At 40.4% G+C, this 18,106-nt stretch overlaps 3 protein-coding genes across 3 annotated transcripts in view; 2 read left to right on the plus strand and 1 right to left on the minus strand.

The window, feature by feature from the left end:
- Positions 1-2,305, plus strand: part of LOC120428594 (protein rolling stone-like) — a 56,124-nt gene extending 53,819 nt beyond the window's left edge. Inside the window, exons 5-6 of the mRNA XM_039593620.2 lie at positions 6-186; positions 1,728-2,305. Coding sequence (XP_039449554.1) covers positions 6-186; positions 1,728-1,998 — 452 coding nt within the window. The 3' untranslated portion in view covers positions 1,999-2,305. The remainder of the gene's footprint in view (positions 1-5; positions 187-1,727) is intronic.
- Positions 1-18,106, plus strand: part of LOC120427994 (alpha-ketoglutarate-dependent dioxygenase alkB homolog 4) — a 284,866-nt gene that overhangs the window by 234,044 nt on the left and 32,716 nt on the right. The gene's annotated exons all lie outside the window — the stretch shown is intronic.
- Positions 16,756-17,886, minus strand: LOC120428368 (puff-specific protein Bx42-like). The gene is made up of 2 exons (XM_039593374.2): positions 17,361-17,886; positions 16,756-17,293 (listed from the first exon to the last, which is right to left on the minus strand). Exons 1-2 carry the CDS (start codon positions 17,387-17,389, stop codon positions 16,987-16,989), a joined length of 336 nt encoding a protein of 111 aa, XP_039449308.1. The 5' UTR covers positions 17,390-17,886; the 3' UTR covers positions 16,756-16,986.

Below are 18,106 nucleotides of genomic sequence, written 5' to 3' on the forward strand. Positions count from 1 at the left end.
TTCAGCCGAAATGGTCGTCGACGCGAACAACATCCTGATCCACGCCACCAACTGTGTGTTCATGCTGCTGGACCTGGTGATCGTGGCCTATCCGGTCCGCATCTGGCACGTGATTCAGCCGATCTGCTTCGGGCTGCTGTTCTGCTTGTTCTCAGTGGTGTACTTCCTGTGCGGCGGCACCGACAAGTAAGTCAACCCTTTTTTTCTAACGAGGACGGATGTCGAACCAGTGTCAATTTACCCTAAAAGTGCGTTCGTTCAACCGATATCCAGCTGATTAATGACGCTTGGAAGCAGAATGCGTTCAACAACCTACCGTTCTCGTTAAACGACTAATTTCTCTAACATTAGCTGTAGGTTTTCCAGTGTAAAAATTAAAACTAATCACACCAATAAGACCCAGGGCAATCAACTACGCTACACTACAACACCGCTGTACGGCTTGTGCTCAATAGGGCTGATCGGTGTTGTAGATGTTGGGTGTGTGCTACTTAATCCTGGCCCAGGCCTCTAGACTTTTCTGTACACCTCTGACAACGACGACTTGACTCGTACACAGTCGGTCGTGCTGAATTATGTAACTAACGGTAATGAGAAATTTGTCAGAGATCCTCGCTGCGAAGATATGGGCACGTGAAGTGTAGAAAGAGGCCGCCTCCTTAATCTAATGAAGCCTGCGACTAATAACGAACGAGCGATGCCTCAAGGCGTGAAAGACTAATGAATAATGGGACATTTGCGATAATGGGGCTTAATGCGGAGGTGTGCTGTACCGGTGTATGATGGTACAGAAGCGTTTTTGTGCAAATTCCTCAAAAGGTATTGCAAGACGGTGTTAATGGTCGATCTCTTGACAAATTGTTTGTTTGATCGGCCAATGATAATTGTTGTTGCCATTTCTTCAAAGATATCAACTCTCGAAAGCCCGTCTAAAAGCAACTTTTTATTATTATTTTCAGCTTCAATTCAAGAATCGTCAAATGATAGTTTTTTCTATCACTCGGTTAAACCGTTTAACGTGAAGACTTCCATCATTACCATGATTTTTCGTTAAAAGATATAAATTTTGCGTCGCCATCAATATTTTGACAAAATCCCTTCTACAAGTTGTTTAGAACTTCAAAATTTTAATGGAAATGAAAACAATCTAAAATGCTCGTCTAAAAATATTTTTTTATAAAACTTCGATGTACATCACCGCAAAAACTGGAACTGTTTGTACAATATGTGTGATTACCTTATTTAATTTTTCAAATATAGTAAACAGAACTTAACCAAATGTAAACACTTCCGTAAAAACCCAGTCCACAGCACAATCGCATTCGCGCATAATCTTGGCGCCTCTCTTAGACTTTTCTCTATCATTAGCTTCTAGAAAATTCATAATCGCGTGATAATCAACTCCACTAAACCAGTTCCAACTGTGTGTGTGTCTTACTGTATCAATTACTTAGGCAGAGTGATAAACTCCATCGAAAGGACGTTGCATAAGTCACGGCAGTGTGGATTTATTTTTCTCCCAACAAGCTTTCATTAAACCTTAGTAGACATCCGCTTAATCATCGCACGATCTGCTGTATCAACCTAGAAACATATACTTAAGGAAACTGCTTGATTTTTGACGAAGTCAAAGGAAGTTGACATTCCCTTTTTGTGATAAAAAAAATTACCTGCTTTTTTGTCTTCAAACTATTAACATCATGCTTTTTTCTTCCTCAATTTTCCAGAAAAGGCCGCCCCTTCATCTACAACGTGCTGGACTGGCGATCGCCCGGCAAGTCCATGGTCACCGTCGTCGGCACGATCGTCCTGGCGGTGATGACCCACGTGCTGATGTTCTTCCTGTACAAGCTGCGGACGTTCCTGTACGTGCGGTACTTCAACCCGAAGCCGATTCTGCCCACCAACTCGACGCTCAACCTGCAGCCGGGCAAGGACGGCATCTCGATGGTGTACGGGCAGCACAACCAGGGATTCACCAACACGGAAAAGTATTAAAAATGTGGCTAAGAGTGCTGTAGGTTTAAGGTTGAAAGTTGAAAGTAGAGTTAAGTACTTGCACAAAGCTATAGCAAGCAAGTGAGTGATGCGAAGAATGTGAGAGTTGAGGTATTATAAAGTTAAATGTGAAGAACGTATTCAGCAACGTAAGTATAAGTATAACTGTGATTAATGGTGAGAAACGAAGGGTATGAAAGAAGCAATAAAATTAACCTGTTATAATTTAAATACTTTCTGTAAATGCACGTAGAAGTACTTGTACATAGAAAAACACAAACACGCAAATAAAATGATTAAGACTAAATTTCAGCTTGTTTGATTTGTTTCCAAAATTGTCAATAACTTGATCTTTGGGTACATTCTTTCATTATAAACAAGATATCTAAGCGATTGAATGGATTGAATAAAATTTTGTCAGGTCCGATGCAACTAGTAACCAGTAACATTTCAAAGGGCGTAATATTGAATGTTTGGCCCTTTTGAAATGTAAGTCTTGACTCAAAAAATTTAAAAGTATTCCCGAGTTTTTTTTTTTTTAATGGTCCTATAAACAAAATTTTTACTTTTTGCTTTTTGGGTGTTTTTGAATACCCCTGACTCAAGGCGGTTCTAAAAACACCCAAAAAGCAAAAATTGAAAATTGTGTTTATAGGACCTTTCCAAAAAAAAACTCTTGTATTGTTTTCGAAAAGATCGGAAAATTTCACGAATGTTTCATGTTTTAACATTGAAAATCGGACCATAAGTTGCTGAGATATCGACATTAGAAAATGGTGGGTTGTTTGGGTTGAGACAAGTCTAACTTTAGAAAACTTCAATTTTTCTTTAAGTTGCTCTATCTATCTCAGCAACCAGAAGTCCAATCTTTAATTTGTCTTAGACAATTTTATAGCAAATTTGCTGAACTTTTCAAAAAAAAATAATTTCAGAAATTGTTACTCATTGTCACTATTTTTAAAAATCGGAAAACTGCAAATATTTCGCTAAAATCAAATCTTCGGTGGCTATGTCTTGAAAACGGAGCTCTTCATCAAGAAATCTGTGAAGTACTTTTCAATTGCAAATTCAATCTTCTATATCTTCTTCTTCTATCTTCTATCTATATATGTAAAAAATTTCGACGGATTTGTTCAAACGCGAATCAGTTCAATACGGAGCGTCGTATCGAGGTGCTCTTTGTTGCGTTGGGTTCGTATAAGTCCAAGGAAGGTTCTTACGCCAAAAAGTGGCAACTTTGGCCACTCTGGAACCGATTCCGGAAAATCTGCAGATTGTATGGGAAAAGTGGCGTAAAATCAAATTTTGATCATAGGAGGCTGAATAAGGAAAAAAGCTAAAAACGTCAACAAACGAAAAAAGGAAAAGACGAAGTTTTTCGGGTAAGGCTTGTTTTACATAAACAATAACGTCAAATTTGTTTTTGCATGAAATTTCGATTTTTTCCAAAAATCACTATTTTTCAAAAATTCATAACTCGGCGGCAAATTTTTTGACCATGTTTCTCTATGGCTCAAAAGTTGCGGATTTTTGTCCCCTAAAACATATCAAAATATCTCGAAAATCAAAAAATACGTATTTTGGGAAATTGAGTGTTAGTAGAAAAAAAGTTGATTAAAAAAAGTGCAAAAAAATTTTACGTGTACCTATTTTTTCTCAATAGTCCTTAACAATACCTACAACTTTGCCGAAGACACCAAATTGATCAGAAAATTTACTCAAAAGTTACAGCTGTTTGAATATTTACGTACCATTTTTGTATGGACAGCAGCCAAAATTGTATGGAGACTTGTATAGGTTAACCAATGACACAAAATAGCTTCTTTGGTCATAGGGAAGGCCCCCACAAAGTTTGAGCCAAATCAAAAAATACAAATAAAATCCATTTCCGGTTTTGGTAGAGACTTGCTCATGTGTTATATAAGCCATGAAATTCTAAACTCATTTAAAATATTACATTGACTGTACTTTTATTTGCTGTGGTCTTTGTTTTTTTTTTAAATTAAAAGGATGGTTAAACTTTTATATAAATATGAGGGACTTATTAGCATTAGCACCAATTAATGGTATTGAGTAATTCTATGATTTTAAGCTTGAGTTTTTCAACAAATTTCAACAAATATAATAAAAACACAGATTTTATTACTGTTTCAAAAATTTCCCGGGATCAAAACATCTTTTCCCGTATCCCGGGACGTCCTAAAATTCTGTTTTCCAGGTCGTTTTCGGAATGGGGACATTGTGATTCGGTCAAAACTGAGTTTTTGAAGTTTGAGGTCGAAAAGGACTCCACAAGGTGGAGTTCTATCACCTCTGCTATGGTCATTAGTAGTCGACGATCTTTTGAAAAAGTTGGCGAGTCTCGGCTTTGAACTGATCAGCTATGCGGATGACATCTGTATAATAGTTCGGGGAAAAATAGGTAGCGAAATTTGTAACCGAATGCAATCGGCCTTGAATTTTATCTCAAAATGGTGTAAAAATGAGGGTCTTGGTATAAATCCCTCTAAAACAGTTATAATACCGTTCACAAGACGAAGAGCAGCACTACCTAATCTTGCTATTCGTGGGACAACTATTGGGTATTCTAACGAAGTGAAATATCTTGGTATTACTTTAGATAAGAAACTTAATTGGAATGCTCACCTGAATAATGTATTAAACAAAGGAATTAATTCTCTATGACTGATTAAAAAAAACTTTTGGAAAAAAGTGGAGTCTCCGCCCTACAATGATTTATTGGATATATACATGTATAGTTAGAACAAGAATTACGTATGCGTCACTTGTGTGGTGGCCGAAAGTTAAAGAATCAATTGCCCAAAATAAATTAGCTAAGCTGCAAAGATTAGCCACCATTTCAATAACTGGAGCTAAGCACAGCACTTCATCTGCTGCACTAAACTCCTTGTTAAATTTACTTCCTCTTCATAAATTCATAGAATTAGAAGCCCTTAAGAGTGCTTTATTAATGAATCGAGCCACAAGAATTCAGGATGAAGATTTGACAGGGCACCTAGAAGTCCTTAAAAACTTTACCTTGAATCCGGCGTTAAACTCAATAGTAGACTGGATGCCGACAAAGGCTAACTATGACATTCCGTTCACAGTGGACGCTAAAAGTCGCTACGAGTGGGATTATGGTGGGCCTAATCTTCGTCCAGGCTCTATTCTGTTCTACACGGATGGTTCTAGAATGAATAATAAAACGGGAGCTGGAGTGTTTGGACCAGGAATTAAGACATCTGTTCCAATGGGACAATTTCCAACAGTTTTTCAAGCAGAAGTTTATGCAATAATTGAATGTTTGCACATTTGCCTCAAAAGAAATTATAGATTAGCTACTATTTGTATCTTTTCCGACAGCTTGGCAGCACTGAATGCTCTGAAAGGGTATACCTGCCAGTCAAGACTAGTATGGGAAGGAATCAAATTACTAAAGCAATTGTCCCAAAAGAACTCGGTCAATCTTTACTGGGTTCCTGGGCATTGTGGAATTTTAGGAAACGAAAACGCGGAAAGTCTGGCAAGGAAAGGATCTGAAACTGATTCATTGGCCCATAACCTTTCTTTGGTGTTCTGAAAATGGAGCTAAAACGTTGGGAACAATTAACAATCAATTCAATGTGGAATTCTACAGATACTTCCAGACAAGCAAAAAGATTTATCCTTCCAGGTGAGAAACTATCTCGGGAACTATTAAAACTAGATAAAAAAAATTTAAGGGTGATAACTGGTTTACTAACTGGTCACTGCCCATGCAAATACCACTTATTTAATATGAGGAAAATTCCAAACGCAAATTGTAGATTTTGTAATATTGAGAATGAAACATCAGAGCACCTTTTGTGTAATTGTGGTGCCCTGATTCAAACTAGAATATTATTTTTTGGGAAAGGGCCATTTCCGTCCTAGTAGGGTGATAGACTTTATAAAACAAGTCGACCCTAACTGGGACAACATGCAGTAAACAGGAGCTGCCTCTCATCGTTCCATGGTGTTGGGTTAACCTGATTTGCTACAAAAAAAAATACACCACACCACAATATTCCTCTAATTGGTCGCATTGGTCATAAGGCTCAACAAAAAAAGGTGCAGGTGGTTATGTTCTACATGACCAATATGACAAAGAACTATGTACAAAACTCTAAAAATCATGCTATTTTGATTTCTATTTTTTAATTCTTTGCCTATTTATTTAATCCTGAATAATTAATTCTAATTAAATTTATTCAATCAATGGCACCGGTAGAACCTTCCCTCAGGGCTATGGCCACTCCGGGTGTGGCCAATCCTGTCAAAATGGCCATTTTCATCACCAGTATCAAAAACCATGAATTTTGATACCCATATTGCCCAAAGTCGTATGGTTCGATAAATGTATCCCCGGTAGAATCTTCCCTCAGGGCCATGGCCACTCCGGGTGTGGCCAATCCTGTCAAAATTGCAATTTTCATCACCAGTATCAAAAACCATGAATTTTGATACCCATATTACCCAAAGTCGAATGGTTCAAAAAATGTCCCCGGTAGAACCTTCCCTCAGGGCCATGGCCACTCCGGGTGTGGCCAATCCTGTCAAAATGGCCATTTTCAGCACCAGTATCAAAAACCATGAATTTTGATACCCATATTGCCTTAAGTCGTATGGTTCGATAAATGTCCCTCCGGAAGAACCTTCCCTCAGGGCCATGGCCAGTCCGAGTGTGGCCAATCCTGTCAAAATGGCCATTTTCATCACCAGTATCAAAAACCATGAATTTTGATACCCATATTGCTCAAAGTCGTATTGTTCGATAAATGTCCCCCGGTAGAACCTTCCCTCAGGGCCATGGCCACTCCGGGTGTGGCCAATCCTGTCAAAATGGCCATTTTCATCACCAGTATCAAAAACCATGAATTTTGACACCCATATTGCCCCAAGTCGTATGGTTCGATAAATGTCCCCCCGGTAGAACCTTCCCTCAGGGCTATGGCCACTGCGGGTGTGGCCAATCCTGTCAAAATGGCCATTTTCATCACCAGTATCAAAAACCATGAATTTTGATACCCATATTGCCCAAAGTCGTATGGTTCGATAAATGTCCCCCGGTAGAACCTTCCCTCAGGGCCATGGCCACTCCGGGTGTGGCCAATCCTGTCAAAATGGCCATTTTCATCACCAGTATCAAAAACCATGAATTTTGATACCCATATTGCCCAAAGTCGTATGGTTCGATAAATGTATCCCCGGTAGAATCTTCCCTCAGGGCCATGGCCACTCCGGGTGTGGCTAATCCTGTCAAAATTGCCATTTTCATCACCAGTATCAAAAACCATGAATTTTGATACCCATATTGCCCAAAGTCGAATGGTTCAATAAATGTCCCCCGGTAAAACCTTCCCTCAGGGCCATTTGCCACTCCGGGTGTGGCCAATCCTGTCAAAATGGCCATTTTCAATACCAGTATCAAAAACCACGAATTTTGATACCCATATTGCCCCAAGTCGTATGGTTCAATAAATGTCCCCCCGGTAGAACCTTCCCGCACGGCCATGGCCACTCCGGGCGTGGCCAATCCTATCAAAATGGCCATTTTCATCACCAGTATCAAAAACCATGAATTTTGATACCCATATTGCCGCAAGTCGTATGGTTCATTAAATGTCCCCCCGGTAGAACCTTCCCTCAGGGCCATGGCCACTCCGGGTGTGGCCAATATCCTACCAGTTTGGTCCCAACCCCATTGCCTTGAATCATTCTGGTTTCCGAGTGACCGTTCTAACAATGTTCTTTAGAACAGAATTCCTCCCAAGTTGGTGCACAACCTGTGTCTTTCAATGTGTGTATGTGTGTGTGAGCAATAAAATTACCACCGTCGATCCGTCTCTGACGGATTTCAGTCAAAACTAAAATTGTTCAGAGGCTATCTGTTAGCTTATATAGTCCGCATGAAATGTGGCAACAATGGTGCAACATTCTCGCGTGACAGTTCCAAGAAAGCAGGAGACGAGGCAAAATTTGCACCATGTTGCCACATTTCATGCGGACTATATAAGCTAACAGATAGCCTCTGAACAATTTAGTTTTGACTGAAATCCGTCAGAGACGGATCGACGGTGGTAATTTTATTGCTCACACACACATACACACATTGAAAGACACAGGTTGTGTTCTAAAGAACATTGTTAGAACGGTCACTCGGAAACCAGAATGATTCAAGGCAATGGGGTTGGGACCAAACTGGTAGGATATTGGCCACACCCGGAGTGGCCATGGCCCTGAGGGAAGGTTCTACCGGGGGGACATTTATCGAACCATACGACTTGGGGCAATATGGGTATCAAAATTCATGGTTTTTGATACTGGTGATGAAAATGGCCATTTTGACAGGATTGGCCACACCCGGAGTGTTCGGAATGGCAAAATTAAGTGGAATAAATTGATAACTCTTTTATTTGACGTCCTAGCCAAATGGTGTCTTCGGAAGAGTTGTTGTACTTGATAAGGGCTATCTTTTGAAGTTATTGACATACAGGGTGACGACCTTCCAGGGTGTCAACCATAATTAACTTTGTTGGATGACGTTGTAGGGCTTTGGTGTTTTGGGCAAAGTTGTAGAGGAGAAAAAATCATGAAGGTTGGTCGAAGGCGTCAAATTTGTAGCTCTTAATCTACTCGAGATATACGCCAGTTTTGCAAAAATGGTCCAAAAAGCACTTTTTTGTGATAACTTAAAATGTTAGCGTTTTAGCGGCCTACTATGTTCTGAAGAGTTGTTTATGATATAAAATTACATATCTTTGCCGAAAACAGCAAAATGTTTTGAGCCTTTATTGAGGAGTTATAACCATTTTTAAGTGATTTTGAGCCTATTTTCAAGTTGCAATGTTTTCAAAATGGCGCATTTTGGCGCAAAACCGAACAATGCACCTGAAAGTACACACTTTCAACTACATTTCCTGAAAATATCTCCGTGTATATATTTTTAGATATCTCAATTTGAATTTGCCGATTTTTAATCAATGTATTTATAAATGTGATTCGAAATCATAATGAATACAAGGTGAAAATCGGTAAATTGAAGGGTAAATTGATCGATTTTTATGGAAATTACATTGTCTATGAAAAAATACGACAACCTTTCCAGAGTGACCACATATGAAAAGAAATACTTAATTTTAAATACGAACAATTATTTAAAATTTTCACTTACATTATTTTTGGGAAAAACATGTATTTATTCATAATTTTAAAATGTGTATCAGAATTTTAAGCATGAACAATGTTCTACTGCGGGCGTCAATAATTAGAGTTCACGAGCGGTGATACGACCGCAAGATAATGGTCGCATGACAGCCGCAAGACAACCGCAGAAAATTTTTTTGGCTGTTGTCAAAGGTTGCCTTGAGTTTGAGCTGACTTTTTGGAAAATATTCAAAACAAACCAAGTTGACAGCCAAATCAACCAGAATTTCAGTTCAACTTGCTGATTTTTACACTGCGGTAATAAGGCAGCAATAATCTCCGGTCACTCACAGCGAAGGAGAAACGTGATTCTATCTCGCAATAAGCAATATTAAAATCGATCAATTTACCCTTTCAATTTACCGATTATTACCACGTTTCAATAAGATTCCGCTTATAAATAAATTGATTAAAAACCGTCAAATTCAAATTGAGATACAGTGGACTCTCTCGTTGTCGATATTGAAGGGACCGTCGAGAGCAGGAGTTATGAAATTATAGAACAAAAAATCAAAGCAATCTATTTGAAGGGACTGAAAAATTTATTGACAGCTGGAGTAATATTGATATCGAGAAGATCGACAACGAGAGAGTCCAATGTATCTCTAAATCGACACCGATAGACACGGAGATATTTTCAGAAAATGTAGTTGAAAGTGTGTACTTTTATGTGCATTGTTCGGTTTTGCGCCAAAATTCGCCAACTCGAAAACATTGCTACTTGAAAATATGCTCAAAATCACTTACAAATGGTTATAACTCCTCCATAAAGGCTCACAACATTTTGCTGTCTTGGGCAAAGATGTGTAATTTTATGTCATAAACAACTCTTCAGAAAATAGTAGGCCGCTAAAATGCTAACATTTTAAGTTATCACAAAAAAAAGTGCTTTTTTTACCATTTTTGCAAAAATGACGTAGTAGATAAAGAGCTACAAATTTGGCGCCTTTGACAAACTTTCATGAAATTTTCTCCTTTACAACTTTGCGCAATACACCAAAGCCCTACAACGTTATCCAACAGAGTTAGTTTTTGGTTAACACCCTGTATGTCAATAACTTTAAAAGATAGCCCTTATCAAGTACAACAACTCTTCCGAAGACACCATTTGGCTAGGAGGTCAAATAAAGGAGTAATCAATTTATTCAATTGCCCTGAGGGCAGGTTCTACCGGGGGGACATTTATCGAACCATACGACTTGGGGCAATATGGGTATCAAAATTCATGGTTTTTGATACTGGTAATGAAAATGGACATTTTGGTAGGATTGGCCTCAACCGAAGTGGCCATGGCCCTGGGGAAGGTTCTACCGGGGACATTTATCGAACCATACGACTTGGGACGGTACCAAAAACCATGAATTTTGATACCCATAATGCCCCAAGTCGTATGGTTCGATAACTGTCCCCCCGGTAGAACCTTCCCTCAGGGCCATGGCCATTCCAAGTGTGGCCAATCCTGTCAAAATGGCCATTTTCATCACCAGTATCAAAAACCATGAATTTTGATACCCATATTGCCCCAAGTCGTATGGTTCGATAAATGTCCCCCCGGTAGAACCTTCCCTCAGGGCCATGGCCATTCCAAGTGTGGCCAATCCTGTCAATATGGCCATTCTACCATGAATTTTGATACCCATATTGCCCCAAGTCGTATGGTTCGATAACTGTCCCCCCGGTAGAACCTTCCCTCAGGGCCATGGCCATTCCAAGTGTGGCCAATCCTGTCAATATGGCCATTCTACCATGAATTTTGATACCCATATTGCCCCAAGTCGTATGGTTCGATAAATGTCCCCCCGGTAGAACCTTCCCTCAGGGCCATGGCCACTCCGAGTGTGGCCAATCCTGTCAAAATGGCCATTTTCATCACCAGTATCAAAAACCATGAATTTTGATACCCATATTGCCCCAAGTCGTATGGTTCGATAAATGTCCCCCCGGTAGAACCTTCCCTCAGGGCCATGGCCACTCCGGGTGTGGCCAATCCTGTCAAAATGGCCATTTTCATCACCAGTATCAAAAACCATGAATTTTGATACCCATATTGCCCAAAGTCGTATGGTTCGATAAATGTCCCCCGGTAGAACCTTCCCTCAGGGCCATGGCCACTCCGGGTGTGGCCAATCCTGTCAAAATGGCCATTTTTATCACCAGTATCAAAAACCATGAATTTTGATACCCATATTGCCCCAAGTCGTATGGTTCGATAAATGTCCCCCCGGTAGAACCTTCCCTCAGGGCCATGGCCACTCCGAGTGTGGCCAATCCTGTCAAAATGGCCATTTTCATCACCAGTATCAAAAACCATGAATTTTGATACCCATATTGCCCCAAGTCGTATGGTTCGATAAATGTCCCCCGGTAGAACCTTCCCTCAGGGCCATGGCCACTCCGGGTGTGGCCAATCCTGTCAAAATGGCCATTTTCATCACCAGTATCAAAAACCATGAATTTTGATACCCATATTGCCCCAAGTCGTATGGTTCGATAAATGTCCCCCGGTAGAACCTTCCCTCAGGGCCATGGCCACTCCGGGTGTGGCCAATCCTGTCAAAATGGCCATTTTCATCACCAGTATCAAAAACCATGAATTTTGATACCCATATTGCCCCAAGTCGTATGGTTCGATAAATGTCCCCCGGTAGAACCTTCCCTCAGGGCCATGGCCACTCCGGGTGTGGCCAATATCCTACCAGTTTGGTCCCAACCCCATTGCCTTGAATCATTCTGGTTTCTGAGTGACCGTTCTAACAATGTTCTTTAGAACAGAATTCCTCCCAAGTTGGTGCACAACCTGTGTCTTTCAATGTGTGTATGTGTGTGTGAGCAATAAAATTACCACCGTCGATCCGTCTCTGACGGATTTCAGTCAAAACTAAAATTGTTCAGAGGCTATCTGTTAGCTTATATAGTCCGCATGAAATGTGGCAACAATGGTGCAACATTCTCGCGTGACAGTTCCAAGAAAGCAGGAGACGAGGCAAAATTTGCACCATGTTGCCACATTTCATGCGGACTATATAAGCTAACAGATAGCCTCTGAACAATTTTAGTTTTGACTGAAATCCGTCAGAGACGGATCGACGGTGGTAATTTTATTGCTCACACACACATACACACATTGAAAGACACAGGTTGTGTTCTAAAGAACATTGTTAGAACGGTCACTCGGAAACCAGAATGATTCAAGGCAATGGGGTTGGGACCAAACTGGTAGGATATTGGCCACACCCGGAGTGGCCATGGCCCTGAGGGAAGGTTCTACCGGGGGGACATTTAATGAACCATACGACTTGGGGCAATATGGGTATCAAAATTCATGGTTTTTGATACTGGTGATGAAAATGGCCATTTTGACAGGATTGGCCACACCCGGAGCCATTGCACAGTGTTCGGAATGGCAAAATTAAGTGGAATAAATTGATAACTCTTTTATTTGACGTCCTAGCCAAATGGTGTCTTCGGAAGAGTTGTTGTACTTGATAAGGGCTATCTTTTGAAGTTATTGACATACAGGGTGACGACCTTCCAGGGTGTCAACCATAATTAACTTTGTTGGATGACGTTGTAGGGCTTTGGTGTTTTGGGCAAAGTTGTAGAGGAGAAAAAATCATGAAGGTTGGTCGAAGGCGTCAAATTTGTAGCTCTTAATCTACTCGAGATATACGCCAGTTTTGCAAAAATGGTCCAAAAAGCACTTTTTTGTGATAACTTAAAATGTTAGCGTTTTAGCGGCCTACTATGTTCTGAAGAGTTGTTTATGATATAAAATTACATATCTTTGCCGAAAACAGCAAAATGTTTTGAGCCTTTATTGAGGAGTTATAACCATTTTTAAGTGATTTTGAGCCTATTTTCAAGTTGCAATGTTTTCAAAATGGCGCATTTTGGCGCAAAACCGAACAATGCACCTGAAAGTACACACTTTCAACTACATTTCCTGAAAATATCTCCGTGTATATATTTTTAGATATCTCAATTTGAATTTGCCGATTTTTAATCAATGTATTTATAAATGTGATTCGAAATCATAATGAATACAAGGTGAAAATCGGTAAATTGAAGGGTAAATTGATCGATTTTTATGGAAATTACATTGTCTATGAAAAAATACGACAACCTTTCCAGAGTGACCACATATGAAAAGAAATACTTAATTTTAAATACGAACAATTATTTAAAATTTTCACTTACATTATTTTTGGGAAAAACATGTATTTATTCATAATTTTAAAATGTGTATCAGAATTTTAAGCATGAACAATGTTCTACTGCGGGCGTCAATAATTAGAGTTCACGAGCGGTGATACGACCGCAAGATAATGGTCGCATGACAGCCGCAAGACAACCGCAGAACAATTTTTTGGCTGTTGTCAAAGGTTGCCTTGAGTTTTGAGCTGACTTTTTGGAAAATATTCAAAACAAACCAAGTTGACAGCCAAATCAACCAGAATTTCAGTTCAACTTGCTGATTTTTACACTGCGGTAATAAGGCAGCAATAATCTCCGGTCACTCACAGCGAAGGAGAAACGTGATTCTATCTCGCAATAAGCAATATTAAAATCGATCAATTTACCCTTTCAATTTACCGATTATTACCACGTTTCAATAAGATTCCGCTTATAAATAAATTGATTAAAAACCGTCAAATTCAAATTGAGATACAGTGGACTCTCTCGTTGTCGATATTGAAGGGACCGTCGAGAGCAGGAGTTATGAAATTATAGAACAAAAAATCAAAGCAATCTATTTGAAGGGACTGAAAAATTTATTGACAGCTGGAGTAATATTGATATCGAGAAGATCGACAACGAGAGAGTCCAATGTATCTCTAAATCGACACCGATAGACACGGAGATATTTTCAGAAAATGTAGTTGAAAGTGTGTACTTTTATGTGCATTGTTCGGTTTTGCGCCAAAATTCGCCAACTCGAAAACATTGCTACTTGAAAATATGCTCAAAATCACTTACAAATGGTTATAACTCCTCCATAAAGGCTCACAACATTTTGCTGTCTTGGGCAAAGATGTGTAATTTTATGTCATAAACAACTCTTCAGAAAATAGTAGGCCGCTAAAATGCTAACATTTTAAGTTATCACAAAAAAAAGTGCTTTTTTTACCATTTTTGCAAAAATGACGTAGTAGATAAAGAGCTACAAATTTGGCGCCTTTGACAAACTTTCATGAAATTTTCTCCTTTACAACTTTGCGCAATACACCAAAGCCCTACAACGTTATCCAACAGAGTTAGTTTTTGGTTAACACCCTGTATGTCAATAACTTTAAAAGATAGCCCTTATCAAGTACAACAACTCTTCCGAAGACACCATTTGGCTAGGAGGTCAAATAAAGGAGTAATCAATTTATTCAATTGCCCTGAGGGCAGGTTCTACCGGGGGGACATTTATCGAACCATACGACTTGGGGCAATATGGGTATCAAAATTCATGGTTTTTGATACTGGTAATGAAAATGGACATTTTGGCAGGATTGGCCTCAACCGAAGTGGCCATGGCCCTGGGGAAGGTTCTACCGGGGACATTTATCGAACCATACGACTTGGGACGGTACCAAAAACCATGAATTTTGATACCCATAATGCCCCAAGTCGTATGGTTCGATAACTGCCCCCCCCGGTAGAACCTTCCCTCAGGGCCATGGCCATTCCAAGTGTGGCCAATCCTGTCAATATGGCCATTCTACCATGAATTTTGATACCCATATTGCCCCAAGTCGTATGGTTCGATAAATGTCCCCCCCGGTAGAACCTTCCCTCAGGGCCATGGCCATTCCAAGTGTGGCCAATCCTGTCAATATGGCCATTCTACCATGAATTTTGATACCCATATTGCCCCAAGTCGTATGGTTCGATAACTGTCCCCCCCGGTAGAACCTTCCCTCAGGGCCATGGCCATTCCAAGTGTGGCCAATCCTGTCAATATGGCCATTCTACCATGAATTTTGATACCCATATTGCCCCAAGTCGTATGGTTCGTTAAATGTCCCCCCCGGTAGAACCTTCCCTCAGGGCCATGGCCATTCCGAGTGTGGCCAATCCTGTCAAAATTGCCATTTTCATCACCAGTATCAAAAACCATGAATTTTGATACCCATATTGCCCCAAGTCGTATGGTTCGATAAATGTCCCCCCGGTAGAACCTTCCCTCAGGGCCATGGCCACTCCGGGTGTGGCCAATCCTGTCAAAATGGCCATTTTCATCACCAGTATCAAAAACCATGAATTTTGATACCCATATTGCCCAAAGTCGTATGGTTCGATAAATGTCCCCCCGGTAGAACCTTCCCTCAGGGCCATGGCCACTCCGGGTGTGGCCAATCCTGTCAAAATGGCCATTTTCATCACCAGTATCAAAAACCATGAATTTTGATACCCATATTGTCCCAAGTCGTATGGTTCGATAAATGTCCCCCCGGTAGAACCTTCCCTCAGGGCCATGGCCACTCCGAGTGTGGCCAATCCTGTCAAAATTGCCATTTTAATCACCAGTATCAAAAACCATGAATTTTGATACCCATATTGCCCCAAGTCGTATGGTTCGATAAATGTCCCTCGGTAGAACCTTCCCTCAGGGCCATGGCCACTCCGGGTGTGGCCAATCCTGTCAAAATTGCCATTTTCATCACCAGTATCAAAAACCATGAATTTTGATACCCATATTGCCCCAAGTCGTATGGTTCGATAAATGTCCCTCGGTAGAACCTTCCCTCAGGGCCATGGCCACTCCGGGTGTGGCCAATCCTGTCAAAATTGCCATTTTCATCACCAGTATCAAAAACCATGAATTTTGATACCCATATTGCCCAAAGTCGTATGGTTCGATAAATGTCCCTCGGTAGAACCTTCCCTAAGGGCCATGGCCACTCCGGGTGTGGCCAATATCCTACCAGTTTGGTCCCAACCCCATTGCCTTGAATCATTCTGGTTTCTGAGTGACCGTTCTAACAATGTTCTTTAGAACAGAATTCCTCCCAAGTTGGTGCACAACCTGTGTCTTTCAATGTGTGTATGTGTGTGTGAGCAATAAAATTACCACCGTCGATCCGTCTCTGACGGAATTCAGTCAAAACTAAAATTGTTCAGAGGCTATCTGTTAGCTTATATAGTCCGCATGAAATGTGGCAACATGGTGCAAATTTTGCCTCGTCTCCTGCTTTCTTGGAACTGTCACGTGAGAATGTTGCACCATTGTTGCCACACTTCATTCGTTGCTGACCCCTTCCGCAGTACCAAGCATGCAACATTTTCGTAACGCGCGACATTTTTCGTTTTTCTGGATTGACACCTCACCAGAATAGAGCCCTTACACTGAACAAAAATGACCCTTTTAAATCAAGTGTTCTACCCTTGATCTGACCCTGCTATCGAGAAATTAAAAGTGAGAGTGTGTGCAACATGGAGTTAAACTTTCTGTGCAGTTGCTGTGAAGGTTCCCATGGCACTTCGAAAAGTTTAACTCCATGTTGCACGCACACACTCTCACTTTTAATTTCTCGATACAGTGCACTTAAAAACCAATCGCAAAACACTTGAATTTTGGGCAACAAAATTAGCTGTCAATTCAATAGCAAAACACTTGAATTTGACGTGTTGTGTCACATGAAATACTATATTATATTTATTGGTTTTAAATGGCTTTTCTTTCTTTAATCAATGCATGTTTGCATGTAATAGAAATGGATTTCGATTTGTTTTTATGTAAGGAAGATGTTGCGAAATGAAATGTTTTTATTTTTATTTTCTATCAACATGGCGTGTAAAAATTTTGTTATTTTTTTCTTCCTGGTCGGGATCGGTTTGTTCGCCACCACTACTTCCTGGGAGGTTTCTCAGCGTCGGCGAGTGAAGCACCGGTGCCGGCGGAGATGGAGGCCCCATGGGGAATCTTCTTGTTGATGCAGAACCGCGGTGGTTCGCATCAAACTGTGCCTTGACCAGTCGAATGACGCATATCATGGCCCCTGAGTTGAATGCATCCAAATCTTGTTTATCACTGGCACCGCCTACCTGGTACGGCATCTGCAGCTCTCTCGCATCCTTCCTGTGAATCATACAAAATACATCCAAAAATCAAAACAAAACCCAAAAAAAAATCTCTCCCCACTCACCAAATGGGTCCGGAAAGGAACTTTATCATCAAAGTTGGCTACTGCCCGGGAGACCAAGCCCTTCCGCTGGCCATACGGAGCCCGAGCCCGAGGACACAGCCTTATGGTGATGCTCATCTTCGCGGTCACAAACCGGGCAGGCAATTTTCTGGACTGGAACATGGCGGCAGCGAACTCAAGCGGTCTCCGAAAAACGAACACACCGGACCTCCAAAACTTTCAAATGAGGAAACGAAGCAAATTCCGACGAAGCTGTCGCGAAACTGGATTTCAAATCAAAACAAGATCAATTTCAAGTGTTTTGCTCATTACTTTGAATAGTTCAGCACAGTGGGGAAAATTCATGAGCATAACACTTGAAAAGTTTGAGCCACCCAAATGAAAATAAGGTGTCAAAAAATACCAAAAAGTCAATCGCCAAAACACTTGAATTTAATAATGGATTGGATTGAAATTTAAACACAAACAAATTAGATCTAAGATGCGGATTAATTGAATCATTCAAGTGTTTGGGCACTTGGAAAAAAAGGGTGACGTATTTTCAGTGTAGGACAAAGTTCTTTGTCAAAAAAAAACCTCTTGCGTAATTTTGTTATGTCAAGGGAAGGTTTGAAAATTGCTATTTCTCTGTATAAAAACTTGCATGCAACATTAGTGAAGCGACACCTTCACGTGGTTTCCCAAACCAACTTGACACGTGCAGTATGTATGTGTTTGTGAGACAACCACGGTTCGGGAGTATGTTT

Source organism: Culex pipiens, chromosome 2, assembly GCF_016801865.2.
Source record: "Culex pipiens pallens isolate TS chromosome 2, TS_CPP_V2, whole genome shotgun sequence".
Classification (NCBI taxonomy): Eukaryota; Metazoa; Arthropoda; class Insecta; order Diptera; family Culicidae; genus Culex; species Culex pipiens.